The sequence below is a fragment of the Tiliqua scincoides genome, chromosome 7 (genome assembly GCF_035046505.1).
Source record: "Tiliqua scincoides isolate rTilSci1 chromosome 7, rTilSci1.hap2, whole genome shotgun sequence".
NCBI classification, from domain to species: Eukaryota; Metazoa; Chordata; class Lepidosauria; order Squamata; family Scincidae; genus Tiliqua; species Tiliqua scincoides.
This window is the reverse complement of record NC_089827.1, coordinates 28,676,086-28,691,196: the sequence shown is the minus strand read 5'-3', so window position 1 is coordinate 28,691,196 and position 15,111 is coordinate 28,676,086. Positions and strand designations below refer to the sequence as shown.

The window sequence follows — 15,111 nt, the reverse complement described above, 5'->3', positions numbered from 1 at the left end:
ATACAGTACTCCACTCACCGCACTCCACTCACCGCGCCTAGACACAGATGATTCCATGCTGAGGAGGAGTTGCCATAGCCCCTCCAAAGTACGGAGCCTGATACTGCCGAATTGTCCGAATCACCTGAAGGCTGTCCCTGCTCTTTGCTATACAGGCATGACCCATGAAAGGCCCAAGGGGATGAAACAGCTTCTTCATGCTCACAGTCTGAAGATTTCCAAATGCAGGCAATTCCTTGCAGGGTTGCACCAAGACATGCACGCAACAGGTGCTCAGGAGGCCTGCTTCCAGTGAAAGTGACATCCAAAACAGGGGTGGGACCAAATCCTGATCAGAGCCATAGCATGCAGAATGAGGGGATTCACACTCTCCTGTGTGTCATTTGATTGCCTAAAATTGCTGTCCCTGAAGTAGCTGTTTGAAGGAAATGGCTGCTTTGTGGGCAAACCGCTACAATAGAGGAGTGATTTCAGGAGAAAAATGGCATTAGAGGAAAGGATTAACCTCACCCTCCTCGCACATTACAACCCCAATCCCATTCAGACCCCCATGGCTTTTTGGGTTACAAAAAGAGGCACCTCTGCTTGAAGGCACAGCTCTTCCATTCCGCATGCATGTGTGTGCCCCTCTCATCTGAACGCATGAGACCCTGAGACACCATCCACATTGCCAGAGACCTTTTCTTAATAATCCTCTGAGCAAGGCAGAAAGCTGTGTAACCTGCTCCCCTCCCTTGTCCTTGTCTCAGTTCATGACATGCAATTCATCTAATCAGAGTTCACTTTGAACCAGCAATCAAAAGGTGATCATGCTACTTGAGATAGTGCCCCGCCCTCTCCAGCTTCCTTCCAGCCCAGAAAAATCACCACCCCATCCACCTCTCCACACAGCACTCACTTGAGCATGTTCCAGCCAGAGCCTGCCCTGCTATTATACCAGGTGCTGACGATGCCAGGAGCAAATTACCCTATCAAGCTCTCTGAGTGAGCCGTGGTGATACATGTTCCCTTCGCAGGATGATGAAGAATTATTCACTGCCATGAGACACTGAGATAAGTTCAGTTCTCTCTTCCTTTTCATTCTTCATGTTGACGACAGAGACACTTGCAACACAAATGCAATTTGCTGCAGTGCTGCAAAGCCTCCAGGTATAGAAATTAACCAGAATTTTCAAATCAGAAATCTGAGAAATAGAATCTCTCCTCTTCTCAGTTCTGTTTAGACTACTGGACAAGATTCAGTGACCTACACTATATATAGCGATGGGAAGGAGCAGGCTGGAGATCTCCTTGTAAAGCCACAGCCTGCTCAATGGGGCTACTCAGATCTGCACCTACCAAATGGCTGGTGCAAGTTCCGTGTTGAGCTTTCAAGCCTGGGAGGGAGCATAGGATTCGTTGTGTACCAGCATTGCTGACCGCGCCACTCTCCTGGGCCTGATCTGTCCCTATATCTGCCTTCCCTGCCCCTTTACACCCCTCCTCACTCTCCCTCAGCCCTTACTCTGCCCGGCAGGTGCTTACCTGTTCTGCTGGCATGCAGTCTGGATCCTGTACTGGTAGGACAGCTTGGGTCTTCCCACCGCTACTGTTTACTCACCAGGTGCTGCAACATGCTTTACAGCACATTTGCGACACCCTAGGCCAGTGTAGCAGTTGCTTCGGGAACATAAACCAGCAATAGAATTGTGCCATGTCTTTTTAAACACCCACCATATTAAATTACAGCATACCAAGCAACCAGGTGGAGTCTAGGATTCTCTGGTTGTCTGTTTAAAGACAGGGTACAACCACAATCAGAAGGGAGTGGTGCTTAATGGGTAGAATTACAGAGAAAGATGTACAAGGCATACCTCCAGAAGCTCATGTGTAAGGCTAGTGAAGATGAAGGTGATCACTATTTTGGGGTGTGCATTTTCCTCCTGATAGGAAATGTAGCCAGTAATGTGGAAGAAATTCTACAACCCCCTTCCCCACAGATACGCTATCTTATCATGCATCTCAACAGTACTTTTCTGGTCATGACCCCCCCCCCCAATATTGTGGTATTGTGCAAAAGTGAAGAGATACAAAAGGTCATTTTAATCCATTAGCTGCTTAGATAAGCCTTACTAGAAATTGTGCTGTTTTTTCAATGAGCAACCGGAGGAACATTAACTCCAGAAACAGATGCAAGATAATTGTGCATGTCCGTATCATGAATCCAGGACTTGGGTTATAACTTAGATGCCGTGGGAGATAATTAGATAAGAGACAGAGGAATGAAATTATCCAACCAAAAGTCTGTATTCAGAGCACTTTCCAAGAACAGCATTCAGATAATCTGTTCTGGCCTGGCCTGGCCTGGCCCAATAATCAGCAATGTGAAATGGAGCCGGGGGTGAGTGGGTTGCTGACAATGTCAGGTGCCTCTGGCAGCAGCTCACGAGGAGGACATGTCCACAGTGGCCAGAAGGAGGCCTCAGAAGGCAAGGAACACTATGGGGGAAGGGGCAGATCAAGAGGGCTGAGAGAGAGAAATTCTGCCCCATGTGGTAATTGGGCTCTTGTAGCATGATAATTAGGCTCTCCCATATCTTAATAATATAATCAAGATCTGCACATTTTCTCTTTTGTCATTTGCAGCTTATGAGTTCCTATGTGAGAATGCTTTATGATGTCACTTCCAGTTCTCAGCAGGCATCATGAATGCTATTTGGGCCATTATATGAAATGAGGTTGACCCCTGTTTTAAACTATTGCAACCACTTCAAGAGTTCAGAATGAAATGCACTCCATCTTCAGATGAAGTGCAATAAGTTTAATGGTAGAAATAAATGGCAAGAGGAAAAAAAATACTTCAATCAAGAAATGTAAAAGCAATTGTTTGTGTGAGTTCTAGCCTTAGAGCCCAATCCTGAGCTCGGCGCTCTGGCCATAAGGCACGTCTGCGAGCTTACTGCTGGGCTAGTACCGGGTGGGCGCCCGTTCTCCACTGCTCAGTGGTCTCACAGCACGGTAAGCAGGGGCAGGGAGGGGGGCGGGTAGGAGGTGTTCCGGGGAGGGGGAGGCAGGCAGAGGGTGGAGGAAGGGCAGGGAGGAGGCATAACGGGGAGGCAGAGAAAGGGGCTCGGCGCCCTACACAAATGCCTTTACTGCCAACCTTTTTGGTCAGCGGTAAAGTGAGTAGCCCAATTGCAGGGCTGCTTCCCTTACCAGGCGGAAGGGGACGAAGGTTCCCTTCTCCAGAGGCGCCACCTGCAGCAGGCTGAGGCACACAGGATGCAGCAGCAGGATTGGGCTGCCCATGGGCTACAGGGAAGTCCATTATATATTTATATTTTGATGATTTTATTGATTACTGTATTTTTTCAACAACATGTAAGCCATCTTGAGGAGTGGAAAGGTGGGGTAAAAGTTGCTCGTTAAAGAAATATAATTAACTGCTGTAGATACTCACCTGTAGGGCGAGAAATTTCTGCCAATAAATCAAGCTTAGATCATCACCTCATCTTATCTGCAAGATCACTCAGGGTTCAGGGCTTTTCAAGCAAGTAGCAGAACCAAGCAATGCAAAGATAATTAGAGGGCTGTTAATCTCCAAGGCAACCCCCCCAGGGCAAAGCTGCAGCCAAAGTTAACCTTTTATTCTCCTCCTGGGAAATCAAGCAAGTCTCCTTCTCTTTAGCAGACTCTGCTGCAGCCTTGTTCCATTTTGCAAATGCTTGGCAGAGGTATGTGTTTTTAAACACCAGGATGTAATCCTCATTCCCATTTGAAACAAAGTCCAAGGCTACAATTCAGTGCACCATTACTTAAGAATAACATCCATGGAAATCAATGGGTCTACTTCTGAGTAAAGAGGACTGCAGCTATATGCAGCTGCACTTGCTCACAGTCATTTCTAGTTGCTTGACTCTTCGCTGTGAATTGAACACTCCCAGTTGTGTGTTATAAGTTGTATGTTATAAGTTGTATGTTATATGTTGATCCTCTGGCTTAACACATCAGGTACCTTACAGAAGGATTTGTTTAATGGTTCTCCTGCAGTGGTTCCCAACCTTCTTTCACTTGCATACCTCTTGGCAACCCATTTCCATAAATTGTACCTCTCATATTAGAAAAATGTTTGTAATTAATATTGATAATATAAGCCCTCATCTCCTCTATATGAAAACCCATACTTCATGTATTCATCACAGTATTTTCTCTTTTTACTTGTTTGAAGAACAGAAGACTATGTCTTTGCACTGTTTTGCTCCAGAAGTGTCCTGATAAATTTTGGTGATTGATCACTTTCCATATTTTGTTTCAGCTTTTTTACTGTGCTGTTCAATCACTGGTTCATACATGAATTGATAACCAAAAACTAGCTATTGATGGGGTTTTCACAGTCAACTAGTGTTGTGTCACAGCTCCTCCCCACTGGGTATCATGCCCGCTTAAGGCTGGTTAGTTTCCCTTTGTTAACTCACTAGGGCAGTAAGCACAAGTCAGAGTCAGGTCCCAGTCCAATAAATGCAGATTGCCAAATCACAGTCCAAAGTCAATATGCCGGGTCACAGTCCAAGGTCAAAGTCCAGGTAAGCCAGTTAGTCAATGCAAAGTGCCAAATCAGAGTCCAGAAACGATATGCCAGGTCACAGTCCAAGGTCAGCTGCCTGCCTCCTTCAAACATTCACTCCTCCTACAACCCACACCACTAGTTCCTCCATGTGCTGTTTATATGCTCCCAGGTTCACTTTAGCCTCTAGTGGCTGCAGCTGTGCAGCCCCCCCCCCCCAGCTACCATCTGAGTTTTAACCCTGCATTCAGTTAGAGCAAAGGGCACTGTGGACACCACACCCTATCTCCTCGGTAATATCTTCCATGATGTCACTACAACTAGGTACTTCCCTTTCTGACTTGCTGACCCTGCAAGGCATTCTGGAGCACTACCTGCCTTTTTCTGTCAATATTCCATTCTTTTTCAAGTTCCCTGTCAAGGTCCTGTTGAGTGCCCTGGGGGCACCTGTACCCCAGGTTGGGAACCACTGTTCTACTGGTATGTTGTTTACGGTGCACTTTCTGATAGTGTTGTGAAGATCATAATTTTAAAAGTTGATGAATAAAAATGTATCTTATGACCTTTTACTATATTTTTAATAAATTAGAGACTGTATAATTCTTAGTTACAATCACTGGTACATTATTTTTCAGGATCTGTCCTCAGGTAAAATCAGACAAAATTATAGTCAGACACCCACCTAAGTTTAAACGCCGCCCACCCCCCAGCTGAGGGTCACAGAACATTTGATTTTTGGTTCAAAACCTGCCTTCAATTTGTCTGTGAGATTGACTTATAGGTGAGTATCTAAGGTAATTAACTAAGGGCTTAATCCAGGGGTTCTCAAACTTCTTGGGAGTAAAACTCCCAAGGTAAGTTTGTGCACGGGCAAGGAAAAAGGCAGTGAGCATGCTACCTTACCTGCTGCTGAGTCCAGGGGGTATGGGGAGCCCCGCGGAGCCCTCTGCAGGGCTCCTCACAGCTTGTAGAAGGTGATTGTGACTCATTTCCAGGTTATGATCACAAAAATGAAAGTGGGATGCAATAGTTATCTTCACTTTCTACAAGCCATGGGGTAGCCCTCTGCAGAGGGCTCCGAAGGACTCCCCGCAACCCCTGGACTCTGACAGTAGGTAAGGTAGGTTAAGAAAAAAGCCCCCCTGTCCCCTTAGCAGTGCAATCCTGGTGACTGCTTCGCTGCCTTCTCCTTCACCCTCCCCTTAAGGGGGCAGAGGCTGCAGTTTTCAGGCTGGGGTGTTGGGATGCCCCAGTTTGAGAACCACTGGCTTAATCCTATCCAACTTTTCAACCCAATGCAGCTGCAATTACAGTCCTGAGATAAGAGAACAAATGTTCCCTTGCCTTGAAGAAGTCTCCATGACTCCCCCCCCCCCCCACTGCAGGATGCAGCACACACCCTGTTGGCATGGCTGCATCAGCACTCGAAAGTTGATTAGGATTGGGCCCTTAATAAATGAAAAGCCCCACATGCTTTTGCTTTCCTTGTAAGAAAAGTGTTCTGACCCCATCATTCTAGTTGCCCTTTTCTGTACCTTTTCTGGCTTTATGATATTCTTCCTCAGGTAGACAAGGATGGCTGGATAAAATACACAAAGTAACGTATTAGAAGAAAATGAAATGTGGGTCTCATGATGTAGGCTTGGGGCTAAAGGGCTGTTCAGGTTGAAGGCCACTGACATAGGGGTCTGCAAGACATTTTTTCCTAAATGTGGGGGACATCACTGTTGTCTGACGTTGCCAGCTCTTCTGATTTCATTCAAATGAAATCATGTCCTAATAAAATCCTTACCTCTCTGGATTTACGCTCGAAGCCTATGATCACTTTCTTTTTTCATATATACAGAAGTGAGGTGGGGGGAGGAGAGAAGAGGAGGTGTTTCCATAGAGAGAATAAAAAAACACCCCCCATATCACCAGCTTCTCTTACAACAATCAAAGGCGAGGAGAAGTGAAGTTCAGGTTAGCGTGCCTGATGCCGTTCCTTTTATCCTGAGAGTACTGCTTTGCAAGAGTGACTGAGACAGCTTTTGCACTCCTGGCTACACAGCAAAATCCAAGGTAGGTGAATTTTGCTCTCATGATTTCAGAGAAAAGCACAGGTGGACTTTGCTCATAGGAAAGTCTAAATATTTTAGCATTGCTACCAGGTAGCAGAGTTTCCAGAAAGGCACCAGAAGAGCCAGAATTTTATACTGGAGAAGCATCTAGCTATACATATTAAAGTGCTCCCAATTATCTTCTCTGGAGATGCAAAAAAGGTTTATTTAGGAGCATTGAATAAAATTTGTAAGATGTACTGTGATTAATTCAAGAAAAGAACCTTTGAGGTGCAAGATGGAATGAACCAGGAAGCTCAGAGGAGAGTTTCAGGGATGATAAAGCATCCAGAAAGCAAATGGACGTGGAGAAACTGGAGTGGAAAGTTCTTGGCCAAAAAGAAGATTTCGTGGCTATGTTGATAAGATTGGGGGGGGGGGGGGACAAATGTCATCCACTGAAGATAGGAGAGCAAGCCTTGGGTTGAAAAAGATTTCTGCTAATGAACCAACAGGCAACATACGAGTTTTGTATATTTCCTTGGCCATTTTCAAACTACACAGAATCCACTGGGTAAAGAATAAGGAAAACTGCAACCATAATACTCTTACAAAACTTACAAAGCTTATGTACCAGTGACTTGCACAAGGTAGCGAATCAGTTCCATCTCAAAGCAATTGTGAAGCAATTTTGCCTTGTGGTATTACATCCACTGGTATCCGTGTACCTGGAATGGAAACCACAGAAACGTGCCTTCCAAGGGCAAAACAACATTATTAATACTACAGGTTTTGAGACTTGACAAAAGATCATTAATGGTCAGTAGGTGTTTCTCCACAAGAATGAATGGTTCAATGGTTTCTGGGTTCAGTGATCACTCTGGAATGCTTGGAATAGGGAAAGCCATCGAGTTTGGGGAAGGGGACACATCCTACTCTCCTCCAGGTAAGGGGAAGGAGCAAAAGAGGCAAAAGTAGGAGTGTGTGAAGGAGCAAAAGAAACAGCTTAGAACAGATGGTGAGAGATGTAGAGCTGAGTTGGCTGAGGGCACCATGAGGACCTGCTCTTGCTGTGGATCTGACTTGGGAGTAGCAGATCCGCCACTTGCCTCCACTGACACACTACTTGTGTATTTGTAGCTAAAGTAAATATGACACAGACACACGAAGCCTCCAGTGTTCCCTCCTCAAGAGGAAATCAAACACAGCATTATCCTGTCTTAAGATAGTTCCTTGTCACAGCAACTTCATGATCTTGGCTTGTCTTATGCTGAGATGGAGTGAACTGAGCCTGAAGAGGCAGTAACAATTCAAAGCTACCAAAATGAGCCCACACCTCAAAGTTTCCAAAGCTAGAATGACTAAGATGGACCCCATCCAGTCCTGACAATCACTTTTAAGAAAGCTGAAAGAATTTCCTAGTGAGGCTTTGCTTCCCATGGTGTCTACACCACTTTTTGTCCACTGTTGCTAGTCCACTGCAAAGGTTATGAGTTCAGTTTTTTGAAATTTCTCCCTCAAAATGAATCTCATCGGCAACATTCTAAAAGGCAAACAGGAACTTACAATAAAGCATTCTGGTACATCTCCAGTTCCAAATGCAGGGTTTCCCAAACTTTTTTGACTACAACCTTGATTATAGTGTTTGTCTCAATCCAGTGACCCATGGAGTTGACACATGTTAGTAAGAAACACACTCTGGAGCAGCAGCGAACCTCCCCAGCCCCGTGCCCAGCGCAAAGGTCTGCGATGGCACCCCCTGCGGGCTGTCACCGTCCCCCCTGTGCAAAAATCCACCCCCCCAACTCACCTAAGGCTCATGGAGCCTCATGTGATCCAGGGTTGCATGCCTCTCTGAGGTTCCCTGACCCTATAAACTGTGCTTCCAGAAAGGTGGAAGCACAGTTTCCGTCCCCGTTGGGAGCCTCAGAGAGGCTTCTGCGGGGTCCTAGAAACTCTTGCCTGGGGCATTTGCCCCATCGGACCTAAAGTTAGGTCTGGAACTGCTCTGGAGCCCTCGATGATGTCATTGTCATCACCAAACTCTGGAGTGCCAAGAGAGAAGCTTCAACTTGGTTTTAATTCCAGCTGTGCAGCCACATGGCTGCACAGCTTACAGGGAATGCCACTTCCCATGACCCTCAGGAGCATCCACATGATGCTCATTTGGGTTGCCACCCCTGGTTTGAGAACCAGTGTCCTAATGGAGCTTGGGGCTCCAGCCAACCTAGAATGAACAGAAGTTTCCTGGTGCTCTCTGGGTCTTGCAGGGGATACCTTTTTTCTATCTCATCCTCCAGAAACCTTTCTCCGCTCTGTTATATAATGCCTTTCGGTCCTGAACTGGAGTCCTTGGTTGCTATTCAACTAGCAGGAGGAGTATGGTTTGGGAAGGCCAGTTTTTTAGCCTCCTGGCATCAATCTGTTCTCAGTGGCATACCTAGAGTAGTTGCCACCTGGAGCAGGCTACTCAAAGCCACTGGTAGACCTGGCCTCCACCTCAAGATACCCTAGTGGAGGCCGGATCTAACAGCCACTCAAATCAAAGGGTAGATTAGATGCTACTATCTCTCCCAACTCTGATACTACCAGGCTAATATAAATACAAACTGTTAGGAGTTCAAGCAGGTCAATTTCCTCTCTCACTCCATTGTTTTCTTCTCAGTTGATATTTTCAACATTTCATAGCTCAACTGGTCTCAACCTGAGACATAAATGCTAGACTCACACAGCCTATCTAACTTCCTGTCCCTTTAGATCCTTTTTTCTTTCTCTCCCAGAGCAGGAAAACTGCCCATAGAAAACAATGGCAAATATAGGATTTCAGCACACCTGTGACTGGGCAGCGGTATATCCCTTCCCTCCGCCCCCCAAACAGAGTAACAAAGATAGGAGTTATTGTATGGGGCATTTAGTGTAATCCCAGAAATTCCATTTCTGGAAAGTACAACAAATTACTCTAGTATTTTCTAATCTCTATTTCCTCAAAATTCATAGGTTTTGAAAGCTTATGGGTCTGTTGGGGTGGAAGTCTTAAACATTTTCCTTTTCTTTTGTTATTATTATTAAGAGTATTTAAATATTGCTTTTCAACAATAGGTTCACAAAGAACCTGAAATTAGTTTGCGACCCACCTAGTGGGTCCTGACCCACAGTTTGAGAAACACTGATACAGAGGATTGCAAAAATAAGAAGCAGGAGATTCTCTTGGCAATCAGCCTAACTGACTTTAGGCAAGTGACTCTCTCGCTCAGCCTGAACCTATCTTTAAGGGTTACTGGTAAGAACTACTGAACCTGAACTGAACTGATCTACTGAACTGGTTAAGGAGATAAACCAGTGTGTGAACATTTGAAGTGCACTATGACAAATGCAAAGCATTGTCTTCTTATCAGTGCGCATCTCTGCATTGCTGTGTTTCATTATAGCCAATAACCACTGGAGGTCAATAACCACTACAGTTCTCAGAACACTCAGTAAAGAAACTTAAAGCAATGTTTCTCAAACTGTGGGTCAGGACCCACTAGGTGGGTCCCCATTCATTTCAATATTTTATTTTTCATATATTAGACTTGATGCTACCCTGGTTTGTGACTGCATTTGGGGAAGTGTTACATATCTGTAATTTTAACAGGCTACTATGTATAAGCTTTTAACAATGATAGTAAATGGAACTTACTGCTGGGCAAGTGTGGGTAGAATTGCAGGTTAGGAATGTTAAAAAGGGTCTTGCTTGATGATGTCACTTCCAGTCACGAAATCTCTTCCGGTGGGTCCCGACAGATTCTCATTCTAAAAAGTGGGTCCTGGTGCTAAAAGTTTGAGAACCACTGAGAAGGCATTTATTTTTCTGAAACCATTGATCTCTAGAACATAGGATTCCTCCTTCAGATTTTCTGTTATCAAAAACTGTAACTACTTTCCAGTACTGTAGATAATGTGAAAATGGATCCACTTACATGAAACCTTTGCTGTCCTTTTAGGGTGCAATATGTATTACTCATTTTGTCTTAGAGATGTTCTTTATTGTGATGACAAGATTTGCTATACATCAGAACTGACTGATGATGGAGCCCATTTAACAAAAATGAGAATTATCCTATGAGAACTTTCAGCATGAAATATGAGCATAATATGAGCCCCTTCCCCCAGGTCACTTTTTTTTTTCTCCACCTCAGTTTCAAGCAGTGGCTACCATTGTTTATTCCCACAAGTCCCCATGGACAACACTATGGGACAATGTTACATTATTCTAAGGAAAGGCAGGAAATAAAAAATGGCAGCCACCACCCATTGACACCCTGTGGAGCACTGTGTCAAAGCATGCACAAATGCTAATCCATGCATGGTAGCAGTGGCTTAGCTAACGATCCTGCTGCCAGGTGCAGAGCTCTAGATGTTGCCCCGGAAGTGATGTCACATCCGTAAGTGACATCATTCCCGGGTTTTGATTTCACACCCACCTTTTTTAAAAAGTGAAAAATAAAAAATCTGCCACATCCCCCAAGATGCCTCCCCCCCAGAACCAGCTCCCTCCTACTCACCCCAAGCTGCTGCCATGTCCTCCATTCCCTCTGAGGTCTTACACTGGGCAGCTCTGCCAGGCTCATGGGGTGGGGGAGAAGCAGTCACCACCACTGGCACGGGCCCCACCAGCCAAGCACATTGGGCCACAGGGGGCAATGGGCTACATAGAGGAGAGCCCTGCGCATGTGAGGGGAGGTGGGGCATCCCCCCCATGTTTGTTTTGTTTGGTGGCGCAGCTAGTGTCTCTCCCCTGCCTTGGGGGGGGGGGGGAAGAGGAGGCTTCTGCGGCCAGCCCACTTGCTGGTTCACAGTGATTGTGCAGGAAGGTGAACTCAGGGCGGGCAGAGGGGAGGAAGTCGTGACTGACTGACTGAGGCTCCAATCCTATCCACACTTACCTGGGAGTAAGCCCCATTGGCTATAATGGAACTTACTTCTGAGTAGGCCTGCCTGGGTTGGGCTCTCAGGCTCCTGTCCCAGCCCCACTTTCCTGGGAGTAAGTCCCATTGGCTATAATGGGACTTACTTCTGAGTAGACCAGCACAGGCTTGGGCTCTGAGTTGCAATCCTCTCCACACCTTCCTGGGAGTAAGCTCCATTGGCTATAATGGAACTTACCTCTGAGTAGACATGCCAAGGATTGGCTCTGAGTGGGTGAGTGAAAGGAAGGCTTTCCTGCTGCGGCTGGGGGGAGGAGGACTTGGGTCCTCAGAAGTAAGTCCCATTAGAGTCAATGGGGCTTACTCTCAGGAAAGTGTGGCTAGGATTGGGCTGTAAGGCTGCAATCCTTTCCATGCTTTCCTGGGAGTAAGTCCCATTGACTCTAATGGGACTTACTTCTGAGTAGACATGCATAGGCTTGGGCTCTGAGGCTGTGCAGGAAGTGGCGGCGGCTCCTCCTCCCTCCCTTCCTCCAGCTGCTGGCTCTGGTGGGATAGGGGCAAACGACTCCCAAAGCCACGCTCTGTGCCTGCTGTGGATGCCTCGACCAGGCTCCACCAGTGACAGACACTGGTCTCCTTGCCTCCTTCTCGCACAAACGCAGAGCGAGGGCGAGGGCAGCTCAGGCGGGGCTTTTCCAACCCCCCAAGGAGCTTCCCCGCTCCCTCCTGCCTGCTGGAGGCTGCTCGGGGGGTCGCCTTACGAACGTCTACTCGGCTTCTGGCCAATGTGCCTGGCAGGGCTGCAGCAGCCCAAGGCAACCCGTGTGAGGGCATGGTTGCCCCATGTTGCCCCAGCCCCTGATGTTGCCCTCTTAGCAGCTGTACCTGTTGCATTTGCTACCCCCTGCACTTATTTAGCTACGCTACTGCATGGGACTAGCCCACCATTTCCTTCTTCCACCCAGCACTATTAACAATAGATGGATGTCCCACCCCTAATACTAGGGAATTGTTAACAGCACTAGGAGAAGACAGGCAAGCCTGCTAAGCATCCCTTCAGCTTACATGTGGTGGTGGGGAGCAGCAGTGGGCCCTAGTTGCCTAACTTGAGTAGGGGTCCCCCAAGGGCACTGCGCCTGATTTGGAGGGTCTGTTTTGGCTCAGCCCTCCTGACAATGCATCTTGTACATATGCATGCATTGGTGCCCTACATGAAAAAAGCCACTGCCCGTTTGCATGGGGTCCTTCAACTGCACTAACTTATGCGCTCTCTCACCTTCTCCAGTAGCCCAGGGTGGAACAATGACTCATTCCAGACTCCTGCTCCTTCTGCTGATCCCATTTGCAACTCGGACAGGCCTGTCCTTCAAGCTGTACAAGGCCGAATCTATCTTCAGCTGCATCAACACCGCCCTCTCAGAGGCCAAGGGCCTCACCGGGGAGAATTCCCTCCTGGAAAAGAGGAGCTTCAAGTTCCCACCGCCTGAGGGCACATCATCCAGTGATGACAAAGAGGAAGTTGAGGCAGAGGAGGAAGAGGAGGAGAAGGAGAAAAGGACATTCCCTGCAGTCACCCGCTATAAGTACCTTGCCCAAGCACAAGGGAAGGGGAAGGTGTATCAAGGCCAGGCCAAGAGTGACCGGCGCACCAAATTCACTCTCTCCCTTGACGTCCCAACCAATATCATGAACATCCTCTTCAACATTGCAAAGGCCAAGAACCTGAGGGCAAAGGCAGCTGCCAATGCTCAGCTGATGGCTCAGATTGGCCGGAGGAAGTGATGAGGGTGGGGGGAGGGAGGGAATGAAGCTAAAGCTGAGCCAAGGCTGGGCGGCGACAGGGTGGGAGGCTTGGCTTTCTGCCTTCTCTTCCTTGAGATCCCCAGAGACAGAACTCTGCCTGTTGTACTAAATTATATAAGTGCTGTATATTTTCAACCTTCAAAACTGCATAGCATTCATTCTCTTCCTTCTCAGTTCTGCTCAGTGAAACCTGTGCTAAGTGGAACTACTACACTTGAGATTTTCTCATAAGAAATGAGGGGGAAGGTTGTTCACTTTACATAATGCAGGCTCCGATTAAAGCAAATTCTCTTGAGTTCCTAATTTTTTTTATTTTTCCTTTACATTCTACTGGTTTGCAAGTGCAGTTGCCACCATATTTGCCTCAGTCAACCTTAGTTAGAATAAGTAAAAAATTCTGAAGTGTTTGCTACACCTAGACAAACCTCTGAAGGCTTTTCTGGTTTTTTTGCAGCCTGCAACAGATATTATATCCTTATTCCTGTGTATTCTAACCAGGGATTGCAAATAAACCAGGACTAATCCCAATTTATATCCTGGTTTATTTGCAAACTCTAGTTAAAATAAGCCAGAGTTGCCTAGGTCAGATGTCATGACAGATTCTGGGGAATTCTAAATCAGAACTGGAAGTAGAACCATTTCTCCCTCACACAACAGGAAGCGGGGAGCATGCATACCCAAGGCTAGGGACTTTATACAAAATGAGGATTCAGTCCTGACTGCATGATGTCTGAAGCAGTCCACAATATCAGTAGTTATTTATAAGGTGCCTAAAAAACCACTAGGTAAAGTACAAAATTAGAGGACAGGCTGAGCTGCCCACAGGCCTACAATAAAATCAATGTTTCCCATTTCATACTTTCAAAAAGAATGGTATAGGATACTAACACTTTTGAAGAGAGTGCAATGGTAGAACAATACAGCAACTGAGGGCCCCATCCTATCCAATTTTCCAGGGCCGGTGCAGCAGTGCCATTGGGGCATGCGCTGCATCCTTTGGTGGGGTGGCAGTCACAGAGGCCTCCTCAAGGTAAGGAAACATTTGTTCCCTTACCCCCAGGCTGCATTGCAGCTGCACCGATGCTGGAAAGTTGGATAGGATTGGGCCCTCACACTCCTAAGAACATGCCTAGGGAGACCTTCATACCCAATAGATCCAATCCATGCTGTTTAACTCCTGCTGGCTTTGTCTAGATGTGAGTGAAAGCCAAGCTGGAGGGTAACATTCTCACTGAGCTGGTCCCATGCGTGTCCTCCACTCAAAATCCATGTTTTGAATTTTGAAATTTGGACTTTTATTGTTGATTTTGAGCTATACATTTGCATTACATATTCTGTTTAGGAAACAGATTTCACATTTGGGGCAGTGGGCTTCAAGACCTTCTGGTATAACTCCCTGCTTGAAGCAGGAAAACCCTCTCCAGAATATCTCCAAAAAGACCTTCAGCAAGGGAGAACCCACCACTTCCTTCAGTAATCGGTTCCAGTATCAAACTGCTCTTATCATTCTGATATCCAATTGAAATCACACACACAGTCCAAATACATGTATTTGGATTGGTGCAACAAAACACTGAATTTTTATCTTGCCCTTCTTCCATGGAGCTCCAAGCATCATGTACGAACAGTGGCATAGCTAAGTGGGGCAGGGGGGTACATTGCCCCCGGTACCATGTCTTGAGAGAGTGTCAATCTGCACGCCCAATGGTCAAGATAAAAAAGCGGCCTTATGAAGCTCAAGGAGACTGCACATGGCCTCCTCAAATCTCAGAAGGCCTCCTGGAGGACTTAGAAAGGCACTTCCGGTTTTTACGAA

At 46.5% G+C, this 15,111-nt stretch overlaps 1 protein-coding gene across 1 annotated transcript; it reads left to right on the top strand.

Moving 5' to 3' along the window:
* Positions 1–5,025: 5,025 nt before the first annotated feature.
* UCN3 (urocortin 3) lies at positions 5,026–13,274 on the top strand. The gene is made up of 2 exons (XM_066634561.1): positions 5,026–5,054; positions 12,809–13,274. The coding sequence occupies exons 1-2, from the start codon at positions 5,026–5,028 to the stop codon at positions 13,272–13,274; spliced, it is 495 nt and encodes a 164-aa protein (XP_066490658.1).
* The last annotated feature ends 1,837 nt before the right edge of the window (positions 13,275–15,111 follow it).